General features: G+C 38.1%; 1 protein-coding gene across 1 annotated transcript in view; it reads left to right on the forward strand.

The window, feature by feature from the left end:
- The window catches only part of BCAR3 (BCAR3 adaptor protein, NSP family member), an 89115-nt gene that overhangs the window by 20536 nt on the left and 43646 nt on the right, over nt 1–24933 (forward strand). The window contains exon 2 of the mRNA XM_009909883.2: nt 24117–24444. Within this exon, the coding sequence (XP_009908185.2) occupies nt 24125–24444 (320 nt within the window). The 5' untranslated portion in view covers nt 24117–24124. The remainder of the gene's footprint in view (nt 1–24116; nt 24445–24933) is intronic.

A 24933-nucleotide genomic window follows, 5' to 3' on the forward strand; every position in this document is an offset into this window, starting at 1 on the left:
AGAAAAGTCATAGGCAAATAGTAGCTGTACACCCAGTCAGTGGAATGTCTGCTTTCAAACTTCTACAGCAGTAATGCTTAGTACTTGTTTTTGCTGTTGGAAAAATGTGGCAGTTGTGGCACCAACTTTGTGAGGGGTGACACAGTGAGTCATACCAAAGAGAGTTTTATTTTAATGTTGCAGTAGTAATAATATTATTTTTAGCAAATGCACAACAGAACCAAAGAACGTTGTAATGATGCATAACTCCTTTTAAGCAAAGAGATTTAAGAAGGAAGTCTTTCACCAACCTGTATCAAAATTAGAAGGATTTTCTTAGATATTCAGACAAAGGTTTCTTACTATTGTTACATGGACTGGGTTCTAGAGCTTCTGCACCATTTTTATGCTTTAGAATAGTAGGAGCCTGTTCTTAGTACTAACTCTGGTGATGTACATAATGTTACAGAATGCTTCCCCTTCCCCCCTCCCCCCCCCAAAATTTAAACTCTCAGCACCAGTCAACACCAGAGGATGCCAAAGTGTGATACAATATTAACAAATTTTAGTAAAATAGTGTTATATACATAATATATCTTCTCTAAACATTGCTGTTTTGACCTCTCTCATTCTTTTCATGTTTGTATGTCACCACCATGATGCTGTAATACCAGAATGCCCCAGGTTCTAGGTTTTCTTACAATGACAGCAGCACATTCCACTTGCCAGCCGCTGGCAAAGCCAAAGATTTTTCAAGTATGCAGATAACCTTTACTTAGCTACAGCAGCAATTTGTGTCACGCCCTTGTCTTACTTGTCCTGGCTTTGGTTCAGAGGCTATGGTTTCTATTTCTGTATGCCATGCTCTCAGCAAAGGAAGAAGGTAGTAAGAACAGTGAAATGCATTATTTATTCTTAGGCAAGACCTCATGGTGCAATTAATTGTACAGTTTCCTTATGTGCTGTTTTTGTCTGGGCTGAAATTTTTAGGATCCACCCACGTTCTCTTTTCAAGCTCATTTCCTCAAAGTCTTGCAGCTAGCATGCAACCGAAATCCAAGTGCAGTTGAGGCAGTTGCATTTTATGAGCTTAGAAATATGACTTCAAATAATTAGATGTTGTGATTTTTTTCCTTTGGATGGCAAAAAATATAATTTACTCTGATACATATTTTAAAGTTGTTTTTACTTCCAAACATAAAGAATACCATATTTAGTAGTCCCTACTGCTGAAGAACTGTGGTATATGCCTAAAGCTGGCCAGCTAGGAGAGGATACAGACTTGAGTTAAGGAAAAAGTCATTCAGCAATTTACAATCTTTGTAATGATATACCAGATCAGGGAGTGTCCTCTGTGTACATAAACAAGTTCTTATACAAGTGCTTATAAAGAAGTGATGCTTCTTTGTGTCTTCCTCTTTAGTCACACTCAGTAATCAACTGAGTTAAAATAATGAACTGCTAAATCTAAAACTGTTGGAAGTAACTATTAATTTCAGACTCATATTTTTATTTTTCACTTATGTTCTGCCCTAGCTAACTCTGATGATTGCAATCACCAGTGCCAATGTTTAGGCACTTACCTGATTTGTTGCACTGAAGATAGATATCTAAGTGCATTATTGGTTCCTGCAGTAAATTACACCTTCAAATTGTGCAAGGATTGCAAAATCCTTTTCAGTGGATTATATGATTGGAATTATAATTAGATGCCAGGCTAAGAACTCTTTTTGTCTTTCAAAGAGTTTCTGAAAAGAGGGAAAATAATCTACTCACTGTTGGAGTCTTTTCGTATATTTTAATAAAAGGCCTGTCAGTTTATTTGTTGGCGTAGTGTCCTCAGATTAGTGCTGCTTTCTTAGCTGTGTCTAGTCTCATTTCAATCAAACATCATGGAATAAAAAAAAAAAGCAAGCAATGTAGTGTAGGTTTGGGTTGAAATAAAGGGAGGGTTAGCAAATCAGTAAACATGAGTTCATCATGTTTAATTAGCTATCAAGGATTTTCTGAAGTTTATTAAGCAGGATCTGAACTAGCAGATTGGATGTAATCTTATTAATTTTTAGGGAAATTCAGGCGTGAAAACTGGAAAGTTTTTAATCTGTTTCCTTCATACAGACACTTTCTTTCTAAGTTTAATCAAAATTAGAAAAAAACTAACCCTTTGCTTAGTGAAGTGTTTCCTTTAGTCATCTTCCTCCAGGTTATGAAATAAAAATTAAAAAAAATAAAAATTACCTCTATCTTTAGATCATTTTCAGGGAATAAAGGATCACAAACAACTCAAATTCCTTTACATATCAATACATCAAATGCAAATTGAGTGAACTCCACAGTGTTAAGAGTGGTGACCTCTGAGTCAAGAATTTCTGTTTCCAAGGCTTCTCATTCTTGCTGACTCGTTTTCTGGCATAATGTATGGATTTTTTGTGGTGTGTTACTTGCTGGAGAATGAATGAAGGCCCTCTGGCTCATTTATCCTACTGTCTCACTTGGGGTTTGAACTATATCGCCAGAAAAGAAGGTCCAGTGCTCTGACTTTCAGTTCTAATCCCCTCATCATTAGGGTTGCTACTCCTGTTCCCTGTTGCATAATTGATGTTTTATTCATCTATAGAACCTAGTGATGGTTTTAGAGAGTCACTAAGAGTGGTTTTGAACAACCGCTAACATTTGAATGGTTGTGCTTTTGAAGATTTCTGTTGTCATAAAGACTTTGTCTTACAATGAGGAAAGAATAGTTATATTTGTAAAAATTTCATTTCACTTCCTCCTGAGTGTTGTCTTTTTTGTATTGTCCTTGTCTTGAAGAAAAATATCATTTGATACAATACCAGTCTGCTGTGTTTTACAAGGAAGAAGTATTTTTTCTTTCAAAGTAATTTATGTGCAAAGTTACAAAACAAGTCTTTCGTGTTAAAATTAAAGCACCATGACTTAGCAGGAATGTATTTTTTTCCTGTTTTCCTAGATCTTAACTATATTTTGTCTCTAGGGTTCTGTTGGTTTTGTGAGATTCAGTAGATAACCGGAACAGTTATAATCTAAGTAATCAGTATGAAATGTTTTGTCTAGTGTCTTTTCCTCTTAAGCCATTATTTAATTAAATAGCAGTAGTTTGCATTAGATGTTATGCTGGAAGTTGTAAAATAAGTTGAAGAAAATGAATACATAAATGGCTAGGGAAAAGTACTGGCCATGGCCTTCCATGGTACTGGGTTAACAGGGAGGAGTAAGAGGCAGCAAAAAGTGAACAAGAAAGAGACAATTCCTGTTAACTATACAATTCAGAAGTTTAGAGCGGCCAAGCAGTAAGAATGAACATACATGAGAGCAAAAGCAGACTGCGGTGTTGAGAGTTCCAAGAGTACTGAGCTGTTGCAGAAAAGGAGGAATGATGCTCAGATAAACTGAGACTTTTGTTCTAATCCATTGCAATGCAAAACCAGGTGGGTTGGCTCAAGCCACCTTTATCAGTGTCTTTAAGTTAAAAAGATTGCTGTAACACCTGTGATGTGAGAGAGCTGCCACCACAGTCCTTTCTCTTGTTATATTGTAGTCAGCGGCAATATGGGGCCATAAAGTGAGGCACAGCTTGGAAAGAGAGCATGTGTTTGTCCATTGGTCATAATTTAGCCAACACACACCTGTGTATTATTAATGCTGCTAGATTGATTCTTGTCACAAGTCTGATTTTACAGATGGCATTCTGCTCCTAGAGTTGATTGGTCATGTTAATATTTTAACCTTTAAAAAAAAATTAAAACTTTAATTGTTTGTAGAACAACTACCATAACAATTACCATAAAAAATCAAGCACCAGAAGGCAAATAAAAAGCATATTGCTATTAAATAAAATAATTGTGGGGCCTGATTCAGGAGTTCTGTATGAGCAGCCTTATGAAAAAAATTACAGAAGTCCTATTTCATTTTCATTCTGAAAGGCAGAAGAGATGAAGATGAATCTATTCTATCATAAAACATTTCAGAAACCTATTATGGCACTAACTAGTAGATAAAGAACTTGAGACAGGTTTGTTGGGTAGTCCTGGATCTGCACATTTAAAAAAAAAAAAAAAAAAAGCTTTACAGTGGAACAGTTTAATTTTCTTTGTTTTATAAAAGAGGGTCATATTGCATGACCCACAAACAGTAGGCTTGGTGCAATGGAGGTAATTTCTGGGTTGATATGTCTGAGGAATTGAAAGGAGCAAGACTAGAATGTTTTAAATTGGATTAGTCTGCAGTGAAATTTTAGCTTGGAATCACAGCTGCAATTTCATTTTCTCTTGATCCCCTCTTCCCACAGAGAGCTTAGGATGCTAGATTTAACCAGATTTCTGATTATATGGCATGTGCATTTACAGTCTGTTACTGTTGGGTGCTTTATAGGCTTTGTCTGTTCAAGCTGTGGAGCAAGCTGTGGAGCCTTTTCAACAGTGCATACTAGCCCAAGTTCAGCATTGCACTAACCACTTAAGCTGCTTGTGATTGGTTTCAGGTGCAGGTAGAATGAATTCCCATCTAGCTACAGAAGACAGCATAGATATACAGAAAGAAGAAACACTTATTGAACAGTAGGGATGAACGCTTTCTGTTGAAGTGCTTGATGATCTTAGTCCTGTTTATTTATTGGACTAGAATCTGCATCAGAAATACTGTTAAAATTAGCCCAAGTCCTCAAAATATCAGCTAAATTGCATATACTGAATGACCTGGAGATTTGTACTAGGCTTTTCTGATGAGAAGCTAGGTTTATTAATATTTAATCACTTAATTGCCATCATTTCACTTGCCAGGGCAAATCTGACCTGCATCAAGCATGAGCATTTACCATTTCTTATAACTGGCAATACACAGCACACTATTTATGTTAACTTCAGGCCAGTTTTGAGAGGATGGGGAGTAACTAGTCTAGGCATAGAGTTAGGGAATTGCTGGTATGCCAGATCAAGCATTGTTAAACTCTGCCAGAGCAAAATGACACCTAGAGAATTTTAACTGATTTGTCTTAATGGAGCATGTTTGTGCCAGATTAGCACTCTAAGTGAAACGGAAGAACACGTGCATGGAATCCGAATAAAAGTGTGTCATTCTCTTCATAAGGCAAGTTTATGCTTCTGAAAGTGTTGTAAGAACCCAAGTGTACAGGGATACTTATTACTCCAAGATATCACCATAGCTGTTGGTAGTTCATTATGTTAGGATTTTCAGAGGTTTTTGTTGTCTCCCTCTGTTTAAATAGTTTTGTATTTTGTTGGTTTGTTTTCTCTGCACATAGACTTTTCAGCTCATTTATTAATTTAGTACCCAGCACATCTGTGAGAGTGTGTTTCCCATTGACTAAGATGGTGTGAAGAACTATTTGTTCTATTTTAGAATTTTTGCTTAATAAGTAAAAACCTCTTGATATTATGACGTGGAGAAAGTTGCACTTCTGTTATCTAAGTAAGGTAACTGAAGGGTGGTTAATCTTTGTCTTCCATAAGCAGTACAAAAAGAATGATGAACCACTGTCTTAGCTGTTTGGGGTTTTTTGTAAGCTACTGATGATAGGTATTGGCTACCTACCAACTCAGAATAACTAGTTTGAAGTGTGACGTACTGATAAGGTAAATCAGTGTTTGTGGTATTATTTGTGAAATGTCTGGATAACAGAACTGTATCAAAGGAGAAAACCAAATAGATATCTCCCATATAGCTGAATTATTCTGCCACAATAGCCTGAGGAGATGTTAAGGCACAGACTTTATTAGTTGTGAATTATAATGTGTGATGTGGTTGCTGAGTCAGTTCTTAAGTTCTGGTTGGTATTTTGTGGAGTCTATCTTTACATAAATATTGGACAGAAGAGCATATACCAGTTGAGTGATATTTTGTGTTCATTTCTCTATAGCCCAAAAGATATTTTTAGGCTGACCTAAAAATCCAAGTGTCACTTCAGTGCTTAGCCTGGCGACAATATTGATGCTGATGGTAAACTTGTCAAAGAATTCTGTTTCCTTAAGTCCTTCACAACAATTTGTCAAAATTTTACCAAAAATATTTTAATGATGAAGTAAAAACAGTGATTTCAATAAGGAAACATGAAGCAAATCAGGGATTAAAATAAATCAATGAGAGTGTTGATAGCCTGTGTTTTCCTACTAGCTCTGTCTGTGCTGAGCTGTTATTTTAAAAACCATTTCTCCAGGTTCAGGCTGAACAGCATGTGTAGTGTTTGTGTCAGTTCGAGCCCTTGGAGATGGAATTGATTGAACAAAGTAGTCTATTGAGATAAATATAGGGGATTCATTCATGTGGAAATCATTCTGGCACAGCTGATGCAAAGCGTGAGTGAAAGAGGAAACAAAAAGGAGCCACAGAGGGCTGTGCTCTCAGCACCAACAAATCATCAGAGCTTCGCTCTTCACAGTACATGTGAGATACTTCACATCAGTCTCACCCGAAGTTTTAGGAGGTGGTGAGACATAGTTCTACAGTTAAAGATTACTTAATTTGAAATCTGGTTCTCCTTTATGTGTATAGATAAACCATGTTATATCACTATAGCCCCAAACTTTACACTGAAGCAATTTTCATCTTCCTTAAAAGCTCATAGGTATTTTTGTGTAGTACTGAAAAGTCAGGTGAGTCCAGTTTAAATCAGCAAAGAGAGTGTGCAGAGCTAGCCAGTACCAGCAAAAGCCTCATTTTATACCCAGGAAATCTCTATTTTTATTAATTTTGCTGTGTCAGATTTGTGCTTTAATTATTGAACTCATTTGATGGCAAATGCTTGTAAAATGAAATGTCTATGAAGTTTACCTATATCTGACTGGCTTGCTGTACTTACTGCTAATTTGGTATCCATATCCCAATATTTATAATTGTAGGTTGTGATATCTTGCAATCAAACTTGTTATTACGTAGTGCCATAGTATAGCACCTGAGCTGTACAGAATGTTGTATGGGAAGGCCAGTTTTTCCAGGCTGTAATTTAGAGGGTTTGTTGATTTCACGTGTGCCAGAGGAAGTTAAAGGTGCATCTGGAAACCAAACTGATGGGCTCTGAATTCGAGAGCTAGTTAGAACGGCATGCCAAGTTCAAATGATTAAAGTATTCAAGAAAACTCTTACTCACACAGGTGTCCAGTAAATGAGTTTTTTCTTAAGTGATTGTGTCACAGCAAGAGGCTAGTCTTAATTTAGAAGTACAGGTCAGTTTTGATGAAGTAGAAAAGGCACAATAACAGGAATTACTTTCCAGATGAGATGAAACTGCTGACTTTACTGGCTCACTGACTAACTTTGGGGGAGACAGGAGTAAGCCATGGTATGCTCCTTGGCATATTACAGCCTGACACTGTGGGGGAGATTGGAAAAGGATCATGGGTTGCTGTCCAAGGAATATTTCCTATATCCACACAGTAGTCTGGAGTTACTCAACCTTAGTGTATTCATAATACTCATATACTCACTTTTCAAAAACTACAGTGAGGCTAGTTTGAGTAAACCACAGCTGAGCTAAGAATCTGATATTACATATTCCTTAACTTGTGCCTGGAGTTTAACAGGTGAGCAGCAGCAGCACCATTTGATAGTTCTGGGATGTTGTGATAGGGGAAAGAAGAAACTGAATGAACTATTAGTATAATAAAGCACTGCAATATGAACAGTTGGATTTAAAAGGTACTTATAAAACACCTTTTTCTGTGCCTTTGCTTCAAATACGCCCTGATATGTATGACTGCAACTGTGAGCATGTTTTTAATGTAATACAGAAAAGCAGAAAGTGAAAACGAAGTTCAGTTCAGAGAGCTGCCTTAGGAACCTCTCTTTTCATAACTTTTTGGCAGTGACTTCATAATAATTTCTGAACAGCTGATGTTCATAAAAAGAACTGTACGAACGTAGCTTGTATTTGAGGTGTTTATTTATGTGGGTATTACTGCAAGACCTTCCACATGAGGATTTCAGAATACTATAACTTCCCTGTTAAGCTTATTAAATTGTAACATAATAAAAAGTCACCGAACAAATAGAAGCAAGTCATGGAGCAACCATGAGTTTAAAAGTCTGGTGACCCAACTAAACCTGTGATGAGCACTCTATTGCAGGAACCTGACGAGTACAGGAAGTGACGATGTTTACAATGAGCAAACAGAACATAGATCTTGTATCACCCTCTAATACACACTGTCATCTTTTGTGGGTTGGTGTGGTTTTGTTTTTTTCGTTCCTCCTCTGGAAAGGAAGGATACTAATTTCTCAGTGGGGAGCACACATATGCCCAACATCTGCCACACACTGCACTGACATGTTAATAATTGTAGTTTGGATGTAAAAAAATTGTTGGCATTACCTGGCCTAAGCAAAAGTTAGTCCTATTTTCAGAAATAAAAATGCATATCATAAAAGCAGAAGAATAATAGGGAACTTCCTCTGCATTAAATCAGTTTTCAGAATAATGTATTTAGGGTCTTTTGCAACTTATTTTGTAATTTCATTTTATTCTTAGCCTTCTTCATGCTCTGAATTAGCTCCCAACCACTAGGCTGTACCCAGCATTTGTTAGTATAATATTGATTAAGTGAGACATTTGAGTTAATGTTTCTGTTACCTTTCTTCACTGAAAATACCATTAGCAGAAGGATCAGAAAGGCTGTTAGTGTCTTATGTGAGAAAGGAGATTTTTGTTGGGGGGTTTTGTTTGTTTTTGTTTTGTTTTCCCTTCAGCTGTAGGAAAAATAGTTTCATTAAAACAGTAGGGAAAAAACCTACACAGGTGTCAACAAAGATTTACTAGCACATAAGTATGCCATAGAATAGTCACATTCAAAGGTATAAGGGTAGCGCATTTGAAGATTTGGTAGCTCTTACCTTGTTATACAAGGTTAAAGTAGTTTTCTGCTTGCACTTGAATTTCTTTTGGCAAGGGGGTTTGAAGATAGCAGCCTTATTGGTGGGCTTGGGGTTTTGGTGGTTTTGTGTTCTATTTGGGTCTTGTTGTTTGTTTGAATTTAGCATAAATTAGTAACAGCAGATGCAGCTGGCCAAATAAGATTAGGTAGACACTGTTTATCGCTGTATTGTTTAAAGAGAATGTTGCTCTGTGAAAATTCCTTTCATGCTTAGTGCAGAATTTATCTTTGTACTGGAATGATAAGTGTGGCAACTCTCCACTGATTCTTGTAGATATTTGTGAATTGCCATGTACCAGAATGGAAGCTGCATATTAAACATTAAATGTAAAATTTGTAGACTTCAAATATATTGCTAGCGAAGTTGTTAAACAGTTTTGAAAGCAACTTCCTTCGTGTGACTGAATTAGAAGTATATGAATCAGAAAAATACTATTTGTGTTCTAACCAGCTAGCTGTGTTTTCCTTTTATCTCTCTGAAAATCATATGCCTTTCAGGCTGACCATCTTGCAATCTGAAAGTACCTGTTTAAAACAAGCCAATAAATGAAAGACTTCAGTGGTAAAGCTTGTCCTCGCCTCACATGAGAATGCTCTTTGTGGCTTAAACATTCCTCAAAGAAATTCTTTTGTGGTGTGTCCATTAAACACTGAGGTTTTCTGATCAATATTAATCCACAAATGCTCTTAGTTACTGTAATATCATAATTCTTTAGATGTATATTTGTCATCCATAACCTGCAATATTGTCACAATAGTAAAAAACTTGTAACAAAGCAAGCAATATAATGGAATATTCCACTGGAGAATAGAGGGATTTTGCAAAATTATTTGGAAGTTAGGAGCTTTGTCCTTCAACAGATCATGAAGTGAAAAAATGCCAGGATTGCAACCAGTGTAATGGTGTATGTGTCCCTGAAATGTAAGCCTTTTGACTTAGTTCCAAGGTTGACCACTGAGACAAAATTCATCATGTTCTAATTTGCATGCTTTAAAAAGATTTGTAGAAAGTGTTGTACTTTAACACAGGTAATACTGTTACTGTGGCCTACCTTTCTGCAGGACAGTGTTTTAAATTTTGTAATATGTGTTAAAAAAAGGAACAACAACATCAAAAAACCCAGAGAAACAAAATTACACAAAACCCCAAACAAAGCAGGACTCAACACTTTTCTAGTGTTCCAGGAATTATAAAAATGCTAATCAGCCTTCTCTATCTGACAGAATGCAACACTGGCTCTTTGCTGACCATAATATGTTAGCCTTTGGACAAGCATTCAGAGTAGACAGATGTGTTTGAACAAGTGGTTTGTGGCTGGAAAGTCATATTTCCAGTTGATTGCTACAGAGCTAATAAGCAAATACTTCTCCTGAAGTACAGATGAAAGGAAAATCTTCAGTGTATCAAAAATACATTATTAGAAGTCTGAACATGAGCTTTTCTTGCTTCTGATATCAATGCTTTGATAGGAAATGTTCAGGTCACAAGTTACAGATTTAGAACTGGGCTTCTTTGAATTTATTTAGGATATGCTCAGGCTTGCAAACAGAAATATCTTCACAAACTCAGCAATTCTTTGGAAGCTTAAGTATTTGTTTCTGTAGATCTTGAACATGAGCCAACATGTGCTTGCAGGTCAAGTGGCAACATCCTGGGCTGCATCAAAAGTTTTGTCAGCAGGTTGAGGGAGGTGATTATGCTGCTCAGCTCTGCTTTGGTGAGACCTCACCTGGGGTTCCATGTCCATCTCTGGAGTTTGCAACACAAGGAGGACATTAACCTGTCTGAATGGGTCCATAGAAGGGCCCCAAAGAGGATAAAACGAGTGGAGCACCTCTCCTATGAAGGACAGTCTGAGAGAGTTGGGGTTGTTCAGCCTGAAGAAGAGAAGGCTGTGGGGGGACCTGATTGTGCCCTTTCAGTACTTAAAAGGGGCCATGTAAGAAAATCAGGGATGGTCTTTTTATCATGGCCTGTTGCAGCAGGACAAATGGGCTTTAAACAAGGAGAGTATATTTAGACTAGATCAAGGAAACATTTTTTTACACTGAGAATGGTGAAAACTGGAAGAGGTTGCCTAGAGGCATGGTGGATGTCCTATCCCTTGAGGCATTCTGAGTCAGGTTGAACAGGGCTCTGAGCAACCTGATCTAGTTAAAGGTGTCCCTGCTTACTGCAGTGGTGTAGAGGATTAATTCAGTTGTGAGAGTTAGACAAAACAGTCTTCAACATTTCCTGCTTGTATGAGGATTACAATGAAACAATGACTTTTAATAACTGTGTACTAAACCTCACAGAGCGATAGTCACTGCTAAGCCAGAGTATTTTACTATTTCTAATGCTACTAGCCTTGCCTGTCTCAAGTTGTAACAAAGGGACATGTTCACCAGAGCAAGAACACAGATAACTTTTATTGTACAAAAACTTTTATTGTACTTTTATTGTACAAAAGTTAATGAATAAGTTTTTCTTTGCAGATGATACCAAGCTGAGTGGTGTGGTTGATAAGTCTGGAGGATGGGATGCCATCCAGAGGGACTTGGACAAGCTGGAGAAGTGGGCTGAGGAGAATCTCATAAGGTTCAATAGGAAAATATACTGTGGAAAATATAGGAAAATGATACTGTGATACTGTGAAAAATGTATGGTCCTGCACCTAGGTTGGGGCAATCCTAGATATCAATACAGGCAGAGGAATGAAGAAATTGAGAGCAACCCTGAATAAATTAGAGAATAGTAGATTTAAATTGGACATTAGGAACAAGCTCTTTACTATGAGGCTGGTGGAACACTGGAACAGGTTTCCCAGGGTGGTAGTTGAGGCCCCATCCTGGAGATTTTGGCTAATAAAAATAACTAAGTTTATAACTGAATTATATGCTTTTAAAAACAGAGCCAAATTAATCTCTGAGTTTGCTCTGTTTATGCCTGGGTATTTGCATCCTGGATAGCTTTGAGTATATTAAAGAATTCTCAGAAGGCTGCAGAACGCATCTGTTCAGTCAGTCATACATGAGTGTAGACAGTTTTGTTTTTACAGTAGGGACTAGTGGTTATCTGGTCTCTAGCCTATTATGACATGTTTTTGTTTTGTGTCTTTGACAGAGTGCTGTGTCTAGGAGCGAAGTGCTTAATCAGTAGCACTGAAGTGCTTGTTTTCCAGCACTGAACTGTACTGAAGTCAGACATTAGAAAAAACATTAAAAAAAAAAAATAATAAATCTCATTCTATTAAATAAATACTAATGATCCTACAATGTACTTGCCAGTACAGTGCAAAGGCTGCATTATTCTATTTGCTGCTATTTTAAGCTTCAAAAAGCATTGAATTTGTTGCTAGTTCAACAGTTTCCAGTGCTTGATGTGATAAGTCACTTTAATGTGTAAGCATTTTTGCAAGGTTAATTTCGTGGGACTAAGCATTTCTTTGTACAGCAAAGTTAAGTTTTGGAAAGTTTAGTCAAAATATTTTTTCTAAAATGTTAGCTGGTTCTAAAACTACTTTGAACAGGACATGTCTTAGTGTGTTAAGATTTGGATTCATCCCATGTAACTCCAGCTACTCAGGCTGTGTTTCCACAGTAATTAATACCAAGGTCTGCGCATTGACATAATGCCCAGCAACACTCTTGACCTGGATCAAATATGTGCACATGATCACATATCTATTGAATTAGGCAAGGTACACAATACGAAGTTCACTACCTTTATGCTTTTGCACTATATTTATTCCAGCCAGTAGTAGGGAAGTGAGTAGAATAACTGGTTTGATGTGACTAGCATTAATTAATCAGTAGGAAAATAACCATTCAAAATTGTTGAACTGCTTCAGTCCAGAAGAATGAATTTTATAGCAAATCAGTGCTTTAAATACTGGGGTTCTGATATTTTTGATCAGTATTAGAAAACTGAAAGGCTGCTGTGCCATTGACTTTAATTGAACTTTAATTGAAGCTGGGGTTCTAAAATGCTATCCTAAACAGTCTGTGTGCTCTTCAGCTTTCCTTTTTCTGTTTTTCCCTTCCCCGTAACATCATTTTTTGTTGTCGGTAAAACTATCTTGCAGCTGCATGGTTGAAGCATTGGGAAGTTTATCTGTCTGACAACCAACTTTTTTTTCCCTCATGTTCAGCCAGATAAGTCCCTATGCTAGTTCACTGTTCAGCTGCACAAACACTTGTGTAAATATGAACGGCCAAAAAAGAGAGAGATCAGCAGTGAGCCCTGGTGGTTGAAACAGCCCCACTGCCTAAAGTTGAACCACAGTTGGAGGTGTTCTGTGAGGAGGCAATCACTCAGTGCTCCCTCTAAGTATTTGAAGTGATAGATTAATATAGTAGATCATTCAGTCCACCTTCAATTTGCATAACCTCATATAGGTATTTATATTTTTTGTTGATTGTAGAGACTTCCTGTCAGATCATTCAGCAAGCACTGGCAGCTGGTGTAATGCATTTAGGCCTAGATGCTTCAACTGCAATTGACCCAGAACATCTAATTTCTTATTGTGAATGCAGCCTTTCAAATTTCAAGAAAGCATTTGTTTCCTATTCTCTGAATCCTGGTGATCACAAATATTTTCTTAGGGCTTATTCCTGTAGTTAATTGCCTTGCAAATTAAAGTACATCAGTGGAGAAATGTTTCTAGTTCCTGTCAACTTTCTTCCTAAATGCAATATTGTTACCAGTTCTGAACACGCTTCCTACCACTGTTCATGAGGAGATGACCACATGGCCATCACATGAGGGTGATAGTTGCCAAAATTGGAGATCTTCTATCTATCAGGTAGTGGCAAAGTAGATGTGAAGTGAAACATCATAGAGCACACCAACCCATGGTGATGTTTTCTCAGAATACTTCCTCAGTTTCCAAGCATTTAATCTAACAGAAATGAAGTTTGAAAAACATCCTATATTTTGATGTGCACAGCAGCAGATTCTGGAGCTTGTTGTCCTGCCATCTAGGTCAGTATTAATTCATGTATTCATAGTATGCTGTGACTCCTTTGAGAAGTTCCTTTTATTTTCTATTCCAGGGAAATAGTAGAGTCAGGGAGTGGGGCGTGCATCATGCCTGGACTTGTTCCAATATGGAATCAAGATGCATCCAAAATTTGAGTATTAAACCATTCCTAAATAATATGGGCTGTTCTTCTGTCTGTGCTTATAGGATTATTTTCAGCAGCTGTCACCTTTTTGTAGTCTTAGAAGTGTTCATTTGGCATTGCAAAGAAACCAGGAAATAACATGCTCTTCTAGAAGCAGCTTCTTCTGATATGAGAGAAACTGATGACAAATTAGGTGTAATCTGACTCCTATATTACAGATAAAGATCTTCCCTCCCAGAGCATGAAGGACTCTGTCCTGTAACAATGAGCAGTTCCAGACAGCTATCCTGAAAGCTATAGCATAGTACTTAGAGTAGTGCTGCAGGAAGGAACCGTGTTTTTCTCAGTATCATATAATACAACTAAAACAGGGTTTGATGCTATGTGGGATTGGGACAGAACAATATGTAATCATGTTACCATATCATGTTACAGTCTTAAGGAGTGTGAGTTTATTATGATCTTAAGAGCTACAGTAAAAGAATAGATAATGCTTCGGATACATGAAGGAATCCCACTATGATGAGTTTTTATTAGATGGCCAAAATAATTACCATAAAACTATGACTGGTTTTGCCTTGTTAAACTGAAATGTCTTTGTCACTCTCAGATAACACCCATTTACTCATTCTGGGGTTTTTGCTTCTCTTTGAAATGTAACAACCAGAGTGCTTTAGAGCAGTGGTATGTAGTATCAGCCTGGCAGATTCCAGACTTGTGCTGGAGTATTCTGGTAGGATTGCCCATAGCAGGAGAGGGCTACTTTGAACACATTAATCTGCACAATAGAAGCAGTATTGCTACCTGTGTGGTCTATTTTTCTCTTACCAAGAGACAGGATTTGAAGGCTTTTGCCATTTTTGGAGCATTTTTTACTTCATATTGTCATTCTAATTTGGCCCGATCTGTCTTTGATTAATTTGAAAATAGCCAGCAAGTAAACTTGATGTCCTAGCCAATAGTTATGCTCATCATTATTTTTCCTACACGGCATCTATGTGAGTTGAGGGAATGTAGCATTTTATAGCTTTCTCTTCTAAGTTTGCAGTAGAAACTTGCTTTGACATTTGTCTGTTAGGGAATCTACAAGAACTGCTGTGTGAGTAATCCATGCATGCCATGTCCTCATCTTGTGTTGTTATTCTGTGTTTTATTGTTGTAGCTGTCCACCACTGCTTTTGGAGTAGATGTATTTTCTTCCAGTTATTTTAGGAAGACTAGAATTCTGATGTTTAAGGTCAAACTGAGAAATTCTGATGGATATTCTTGTTTTGTCCCATCATCTCTATTGTTACTGTAAGACAGGCACATATTGAAAATAGTCTCTCAAGAACTGGCAAGTACAGAAGTCTTGGCACAATAAAAGTATGCCAGCTACAGAATCACAGGTCTTGGGACCTACGTCCCAGTTATGTATGAGAACAACATTTTGCAACAAGGAACCTAATCTAGCCTAATTTGAAGTAACTTGCAACTAAAGTAACTAGGTAGTGATGGGTATTCTTTATTTTTACACCTTGCAGGCAAATCTCTTTAATGGTTTTGCATCAAATATGTACATGGATGCATTGAGTAAATTGTCATATGTGAAGACAAAGACCATTTTTTAATTTAATCTGAAGACAGAGTAAAACTACTAGGAAAATGTTATAATGACTCATGCAAGAGTAGTCACAGTTTATACAAGGCTGCCCATCTACCAGTCCCATTCCTTAGCACACAGTCATATTCCTGAGGAAATTACTACTCCTTTTCTGGTTCTTTGTCATAAAAGTTGACAATGAAGCATGACATTCCTTCCTAGGTGATTTCCCAAGTTTTTCAAATCAGCCAATAGAGACCATCTTATGTGCTAACTAATTTGTGGAGAGTATGAGTAAGAAATGCCACTGTGAACTTCCTTTGCTCCTCAGTATATTGGATAAATTTAAGTTTCTAATCTGCTTTATTTTCTTACTTTATTTTATATTTGAATGCTCTCTGCCTTTTTTTTCCCCCCTCATTTTGCATTAAACTTTCTTGCTTGAGCTTTTTTATGCAAAAATTCTAATCAAATCTACAAAAATTCCCAAACTTCTCCAAGAACCTTCCTTTCCTAATAGCTACTTCTGCAGCATACATGATAGCTAAGGAACTTTGTCTGAATGAGCTAAGTGTTTCTTAAGCCTTAGCTACACTTCAAGGGATTGTCCAATGCTCTCTATCTTTAATTGCTTAATTAAAACAAAAACAAAACATAAATCAGTGTTCAGATACCTGAACTGCAGAGGTAGATGTCCTAGTTCTACCCAGTACCTAGAGATGTCACCTTGGTAGTCACCATGTGAAAATTTTAATCCTGCTGTTGTGCCATGGGTGTAGCTTAATTTGTTTAGAGTGAGAATACTACAGTTTCATTTATTTTTAATGATTGGTCTGATTATTCATATTCCAGTACCTCTATGTATTATCTGCTCTTAATGACATTTGTCATTTAGGTAGTTTAAGAACCACAACTTCAGTAAAATCATGTAGTCAGGGTCTGAAGTAAATACATCAGAAAAATCTTATTAAAACTAATCCTGGGAAAAACAGAGAAAGAGATTAAAAACATTGAACGTGAGAGTGAAATAAAAATAGTGCATGAAGAGGATCTCCCAAAATAGCCTATCCATACAACTAGTAGGGATCAAATATTTAATGTCAAAAAGAATTAAATGTTTGGTTAGAGAAATATTTGCCTCTGGAAAGCTAATTCCAACAGGATAGCTGTGAAGAGGTTTGCAGAATGTTGTCTTATGAATTCTGGTAAGAGGGAAAGAACAGTGTTATCAAAATGTTTTGGGCAATTGGAGTAACTGTGACAAAAGCAAAGAAATGTTGGCCTGGCAGCCTGAAAGACTGAGCCAACAGGAAAGAGACAGACACAATGGTAGAGAAAAATTTGTTCTAGACAGTGCTTTAAAAGTCAGCTGAGTGTGCTTTAATTTCTATTGAAGCAAAAGCCCTTTGCCCGAGTCAGTGGTACCGCTGAATGTGCCTGAGATAATCTTTAAAAAAATGGACGTGCTGTCTGTAACTACCTGGTTGGTTTGAAGCTGTACTTTACAAAAGGCGGTTAGCTAGACATCTCTTCTGTCAATGGCTCTCCATCTTTTATAGCCATTTGAGCCCTGGGTTTAGAAAATGTGTTTTATCCCACCGACCTGCTGTTCAGATAACTTCGTGTAACATGCTGGGCTGAGGGGGAAGTGAGTGTCAGGTACCTAAGAGGCTCTGAACTGCCCGTCAGCAGGGTTTGTGCTGTGATGCTAATTTGGGAGAATAAATTAAACAAGTCAAGTTCTTAAATCCTTTGAAAACGGCGAGGAGTGGTCACTACACGTAAAGGGTTGGCGTGCCGGGGTTCGGCGAGCCTCGGCGGGAGCAGCCGGCGGAGGGGTGTGGCTGCAAAGCCGTAAATCGTGGCTGGGCGCTGGCTGCGCTGCTCCGAGCGCCCGCGGCACTGTCGGAGCTGCCGCACGGCCGCGGGGGGCTGCAGGGGCCGGCTCGGCGCCACCACCCGAATTCGCCAGGTGAGTGGCGCCCAGGAGTCGGCCTCGTTTGCTGGGGTGAGGGCTGGAGAGTCACGGAACCAGGTCCGTACTTTCGCGACTCGGGCCAGGGAACGATAAGCGCCCTTAGGAGGCTCCAGTTGAGTCATCCTTAGTGTAGTTATCACGTACTGCTCTCTTTTGGGGCAGGTTGGTGCAAGTCCGTGTTTGCGGCGGCTCCTGCCGTGGCACGGCCATACCTTGGGCTCTCTCGAGAACGCTCTAGTTCGTTTTCTGGAGCTGTTCTGAGCTACTGGTGTTGCGGGTCCGGCCTCCGGCTGCCCGCAACTCGCGGCTCAGCCGCCCGCAGAGCTCCGCAACCCCAAGGGAGCAGGACGGGTCTCGCTGCTGGGAGACCCCTTGGCCGGGACAAAATCTCCAACTAATCTTCGGAAAACCTGGAAAGAAGCAGCCGTGATAAGACTGGTAATTCTGGGGACAGCGTTGTTCTCTCGGGCAGAGAATGAGAAACAGAGTCTGTCTGTGTAAACGTCCCTCTGTGCCCCAACCTCAGCTGGGGCAGGGAATGGAGGAGCAAGGCGAGCCCTTGGCTCTCCCGGCGGTTGACTTGCAGACAAGTAGAAATTCCATAGCTGTGTCAGGAACTGCTGAGGCGTTTGATCCGATGCTTAGGTTTTGTAGGAATGGCTCTTACGGATATCTATTAAATATTCTTTAAAGTACTGTACTTTAAGTGTAAAGTACTTGAGATAGCAAGATACTTCACTGAATAGGGAGAAGGGCAATGCTGTGTCTTTTTTCTCCCCCACCCCCCACCGTTATAAGGGAACGTATACAAAACCTCACCTTTTTGTTCAGTTTTGTAGTTTCCGTGAGCCGGTTGTTAGTTCGGAATAATTTAAGTGCATAACTACAGCTGAAAAAGATTTTTAAAATGCTTTCTTTTCAATTAGAGTGCGTTGTTTTGTTGGTTTTTTGGTGTTTGGTGGTTGTTTTTTTTCCACTAACATTGAGGGAACAGAGACGCAGGCAATATAATAAATGACTTCCTATACTAAAGGAGGAACTAAAGCTTGTATTTTGAAGCATTAGGTGGGAAAAAAGATGGCAAAAAAGCTTAGATTTGACTAAGGTTGGTGTATTCCTCGGTTTCTGCCAGCAAAATGGGGAGAGAATGTTTATTTCAAGGCAAACCATACCATTTGGAATTACTGAGTTAACTAGACACTTAGGTTTCTGAAGTAATTTCACAGTACAAGCCAAATAAGTACATCGTGGCTTACTGAATCCTTTTCAGTGATCACTTTTTCATGACATTTTCTTACAGATATCAAGGCGATTTATGTGAGAAATCTCACAAAGAAAAATATGGAGTTTATCAGTTTCTCTCATCTCAAAACAAAGAAAATTTCAAAGATAACTTATCCTGGTCTGTGAGCTTTCTGTTGCCTGAGAATAATACTTGAAAAATAGCATTATAAAGAGATTGTCCAATTACAGTACAAGGATTTAGGGAAGGCAAACATTGTGTAGCGTATATGGAGAAAGAGAGCATGAACATGAGCACGTTGAGATCCTTTGGAAGCACTGACCTAACTGTAATCTTGTGGGGAGTTTTTGATGTTTGACAGACCCGTGTTTTTCTGATAGCAGCTTAAAGCCTTTGAACTGTTGCATAGGCTTTCTCAATCTGTTTCATTGTATCACAATGGTTCTTGAACCTTGATGTTCTTCTCAAAAGTCCTGTGACCTGTTTGCTGTAGGAACTACTGCATCATTTTTTTTAAAATTATTTTTGTTTTCAAAGGAGAAAATACAGATTGTAGAAAGCTGCTTCTAAGCTATTTTGGGAGCAGAAATTATCTTTTGTTATACTAAAGAAGATGACTATACTGCTTCTAGAGAGACAATATGAAATCTACCTTGAATCTATAGTGGCTATAGTTTTACCTGCATTTCTTTCTATTTTGTATGAACTTTAGTGACTTTTTAGTCATACCTTTTCTGTTTCCCTAAACAAAAGTTAAATCTGAGGAAACTGATCTATTTTTCATCCTGAACCTGACTTTCTTCATCATTAAGGTTGACTGCTTTCTTCATTTCCCATGTGCATCTTCTTAGCACATATGAATGTGCCAAGTAACTTACTAGGGAGAGAGTAATGTATCTCCCATTCATTGTAATTTATTGTTAGTGGTTTTGAGGGAGGGGGTGTGGGCAAGTGGAACAGGTTGTGAGATTTATTGTGTCAAAAGTAATTAGAGTTTTCACAAAAGTTGACTCTTTTAAAGACCTGAGGACATAAGGCAGTTGTTCTTCAGTTGGATGTATTAAACAATGTTCAAGTCCTTTAAGTTTTATAGCATATATAGTGCTAAAGATGTGGTAAGACTATGCTACAGCATTGGTGATATGGTACTACCCGAAGTATAGACTTCAGAGAGTCGGATTTAACAGTGAGAATCACCCAGACTGCAGATCAATAAGATTTTGAGAGAAGTGTTAATCTTTTAATGTCCAACACTGGTTTAGATTTGAGATAGCTTGAGTATCTAATTCAGACCTCTGAAATTGCTTTTATGGGGTTTCTGTTAGCATGAGCATATATAGTCTTGCTCTGTTTCTTATGCCATTCATGAATCTGAGGCTGAACTGGAGATTTCCTTTTCTCTCACTTCCCCTTGTCCAGTATATTGAAACAAAATAGCAGCCATTGTCACTAGTTTTGTCGTGCTGCAGTATGGAAGGGGCAGTTATTCTTATACTTTTATCAGGTTGAATGACCCATCAGACCATTTATTCAGGCTGTATGAACATCAGAAAATTTTCATGAAGACAGGCTGAGCCAGAAAGCTAGTATTTGCATCCCAAAGCCAAGAGGGCATCAGTAGAAGGACTTTTTGTATTGTAATGGGGAAGCTTTGTATTGTTATAGGGAAGTTTCATTGCTCATCTTGTTCTATTTTGTTTTGAGCAATGATGTGAGGAAATGCACACCTCATTGGATTAGAGTTTGGTGCACGTTTGGTCTTGCCTACCAGATACATATTTTATTCTATATCCAATCTCATACTCATATTTTTCTAATGCCATGTAGATTTGAAAGACTTTTTCATTTCTATTCCCTCACTTTCTTTCATAACAAAAGAAATCAGAATGTATCAGAAGTTACCTGGAAACCTTTCATGCCCTCCAATTCTCTGAATTAATAATCTGACTCCTGCCAATTCCATTCCCATATACTTTCCCAAATTGCAGACTCAAGAAAGAGATGTCACACTCTATAAATACAAATTCATCTATCATTTTCAGCATTATATTGGCTTAAGTCAATCTTGTTTGTAACTAGTTAGGGGAAACTTCTGAAGTGCTCTGTTTTGTTAGATGTTGCATTTTAACAAATGGGAACATATACAATTAAGCTTCTGTTCCTTTCGGGCTATTGTTCTGCTGTTATTTCTACCATTTTCACTGTTGATTGCATAATGGCAGATGTTCAAATCACACTGTCTCTCGGGAAGTTAAATTTTCAGGATTTCTACATGTAGTAAAGTCAAATATTCTTTGAATCAGATGCTAAGCAGTTTGAGACATCCCAGAGTCTTCAGCTGAAGAGGCTTCCTCATTGCAGTGTTTACATTCATGATGTGACAAATGTATGGATCGTTTGGCCAGACTATTGTTACTGAGCTAATTGTTGTAGTTCTTGCCTTTTTTTGGTGGTTGTTGGTTGGTTGGGCGAGTTTTGAGTTTTTCAAGGAGGATTATTCAAAATATCAGTGCTTCTGTCCACATGTAATTGGGGCAAAATGTTTTGCAAGTTCTTGAATGTAGGTATATTGTACTAACTTTAGAATTCTAACTTGATTCCTCAAAACAACTTGTGTGTGAATTTGAGGGTTGGGTGTTGAATTTGTAAATCATGAGACATTACTGAGAGTGTCTTAAATAAGTGGCAATAATTATGTCATAACTGAGCCCTTTTTTAAGAAGGGCTTCTTAGGACTGAAGGTTAAATGGAAAATGCTGTACTTCAGAGGGTCAATGTGGTGAAAATTCTCAGACTCTCTGATTGGAAACCTACTGTAATAATTATCTTGTGATATGATTAGGAAATAGAATTCTCAGTTTACTCTATGGATGCTCAAACATTAAGTAGTTTACAGTTTACTGTTATTGTAAGCCTATCATGGACTCATCTGGTATCAATCAGTAAACCAAAGCTTTTGTTGGTTATATTGCTTGATTGCGATAATCCATTTGTATGAAATGTTATGTGTTCTATTCCAGTGTAGCAGTGGTAGTCTTGCAGGAAAGCCTAAGGAAAATCTTTTTGGCTGGATAACCTGTACTTAAATAGAGTTCAGAGATTTGGAGGTGACTTGTATAAACCAATAAGAAAGTGTGGTTGTTAAGTACAGCATCTCAGCAGTTCCAAAAAGGAGAATACTGTTTGTGCAGTATAAGCAAGCTATCCTCCATTTGTTTTCAGACTCTGCAAAAGATGTATAGTAAACACACAAAGTTGTTTTCAAATGATTGTGTCAATTTTAAGAACTTTCCCTCATCTCCCTCCCCCTGGAATTATTTGAGGTAACTTTTATCATAAAGCTTGAATTTACTGGAAACAAGTTTTGTCAGTTTGCTTTAGCTATAGAAGGCTATAGCTTCATAGTAAGCATTTGTATTTCAGATGTTCCTATTTCTGGACCAGCTGGTTTGCTTAGAACAATTGTAATGCAAAGCTGACTTTACAGCACTTGTTATTATTTTGCAAATAACAATGTGATTTTAAATGCTAGCCATTGGAAGCTGTCCTCAAACCACATGATGAGCAGAGAGGTGATTTTATATTTCACTTCAAGTGTCCATATGGTAATTTATGGCATATTTTTTGTGCAAGTGTGATCTAGTTTATTTAGGATTTCAAATTCTGTTTGGTTCTGTGAAACAGAAAATGTCTGTTCTTATTAATTTCTTAAGTCTTTTCTACTCTTTTCAACAAGAAGCCTGACCAAAGTCAAGGAGATTCTGGGCAGAGATGCTGTTTCCAGAGTAGCTGTGCCTAGACAGACTCTTGGCAAATTGAAGATGAAAAAAGTCTGTGTATTATGTGTCATCTGTAATTAATGACTATTTATTGTAGGACCATCAATAAGGGAAAATTGAGAAGGAATCTGTTGTTGAAGTCTGGAAACCTTATTCAGCCTTTGAATTTCTGCAGTGCAGCTGACAGGAAATAGCAGAATTTTTTCATGAATTTGAGATCAGTTTACTGGTACTGTAAAACTAAGCCTGTTGCTTCTCCCTCTGAGTAGAGGTAGCAGTAGCTTCAGTGTGCCATCATTTTGATAGTACCTGTGACACTAAGGCTGGAGAAACAAGCAAGAGGACTATAGAGGCAGCTCTGTTTTCCTTGCAACACCTGGACATTCCCCAAAACCAGATGAATTCTTGTGCAGCTGTAAGCAACTGACTTCCAGACTGTTGGGCCTTCAGGGTGCTAGTCTTATTTTTCAGGGTCAGACTTGATCAAGGTTGGAACATATTCTCCTGTTCATAACTGTTATTTCCAAAAACTCTTCTGCTTTCTGATTTCATATCAATCTTTGCTGCTCCTGTGGCTTTTCCAGTTTTTACAGGAAGCACCTGGTTGACTACCACCTAGGTTAAATAATGTTGACTTGCACATATATTCCATAGTGGCTTTTGTAGGTTAATATAACTGGATAGCATAAGGCAGCCTGTCTTCTGTAATTTAACACTATAAAGTGAGCACAAGGCAGCATATTTTGAGGAACAGAGCAGCAATCTGTTAATGTGCCTGAAGTGTTTGTCTCACAAAGTTTTTTTACTCGTGATAACAGAAAAACCTGTACTGTATGTCAGGCTACAGTTGATTGTACAAGAGACTGACAGCTATGCAAATCCCTAATGTCAACAACGATTTGAGCCATCAGGGTTTGCATGCTGAAGAAGAGAATTCCAGTAATCTGCTTCTGCCCTTATCTCTTGGGTAGAGCCCTTTAGTTTACAGCCTGTTAGAAATATGCAAACAGTCCTCTGTGAGGTTTATTACTTGAGCAAGACTCTTCAGAAAGAGCTTTTTATTCACAGCATGGCAGCTACTGAGTCTAGAAACACACACTTCCAAACCAAGCTGTAGAGTGGTAGAGTGCCCTTTTTTTCTTTCTTTCTTTCTTTTTTTTTTTTTTTTTTTGTGTCAAAATAATCTTTAAACTGTTTTTTGTTAATAATTGTAAGTTAATGTTTGAGTTTTCAGAGGATGTGAAGGGGTTAAAAAGAGGACCTTTGTGTATAAAAATAGAGAATTGCTCAGGGCCTGTTCTTATATATGCATTCCAATTGTGTTGTTGTGACTTTTCATATGCATAAAAAAAAATGTGTGTGCACTTGATGTGCAATTGGGAGCAGTGTGACTGGATTTTAATATGCCTTACATCTTGAGCTGTCACAGTGCCTCAGAACAGTTCAGATGCCTTTGTCAGTCATGCTATTTAATTTTCATTAAAGTGGGGGGGTTGATGACTGATGCTCTATGATAAATCTTTTTGGTTTTTTTTTTTTTCAGAACCAAAAATGATAGCTGCAGGAAAATTTTCAAGTCTTCCCAGAAGTGGCCCAGTGAACCACCAGTTTTCCTTGGCTTCTTCCATGGACTTATTGACCACTAAACCTTCACCAGTTGAGCATCGCTCAGAGTCTTTTCAAGATGTCTCTATCCATGGCACTCTCCCCAGGAAGAAGAAAGGGATAATTCCCACTAGGTCTTGTGATATATTCAGCCAGGTGGGAACATTACCATACACCAAAACACATCGGCAGCAGCCACCTTTTGTACAGGATCTTATAGAAGAGTACCCTCCACAAAATGGGAAGAGCAACAAACTCCGTGCCAGGTACCTATTAAAGCCTTATTTTGCATATGTTTGTGGCATAGGAATTATTGTGTATTTTTTCTAGACCTCTTAATGTCCATTTATAGTATCACAGTATATCACAGTATAACTAAGGTTGGAAGAGACCCCAAGGATCATCAAGTCCAACCTGTTCCAACAGACCTCACAACTAGACCATGGCACCAAGTGCCACATCCAATCTCCCCTTGAACACCTCCAGGGACGGCGACTCCACCACCTCCCTGGGCAGCCCATTCCAATGACGAATGACTCGCTCAGTGAAGAACTTTTTCCTCACCTTGAGTCTAAACCTCCCCTGGCACAGCTTGAGACTGTGTCCCCTTGTTCTGGTGCTGGTTGCCTGGTTATAGGTGCAGCTATGTCATATAACTCTACATTCTAATAATGGCTGACTTTTCTCTCTAGTATGCAATGTAGGTCTTGATGGAAGAAGCCACAGTGTGAGATATGCAGTATGGGGAGAGGGAG

The sequence above is a fragment of the Dryobates pubescens genome, chromosome 11 (genome assembly GCF_014839835.1).
Source record: "Dryobates pubescens isolate bDryPub1 chromosome 11, bDryPub1.pri, whole genome shotgun sequence".
Taxonomy (NCBI): domain Eukaryota; kingdom Metazoa; phylum Chordata; class Aves; order Piciformes; family Picidae; genus Dryobates; species Dryobates pubescens.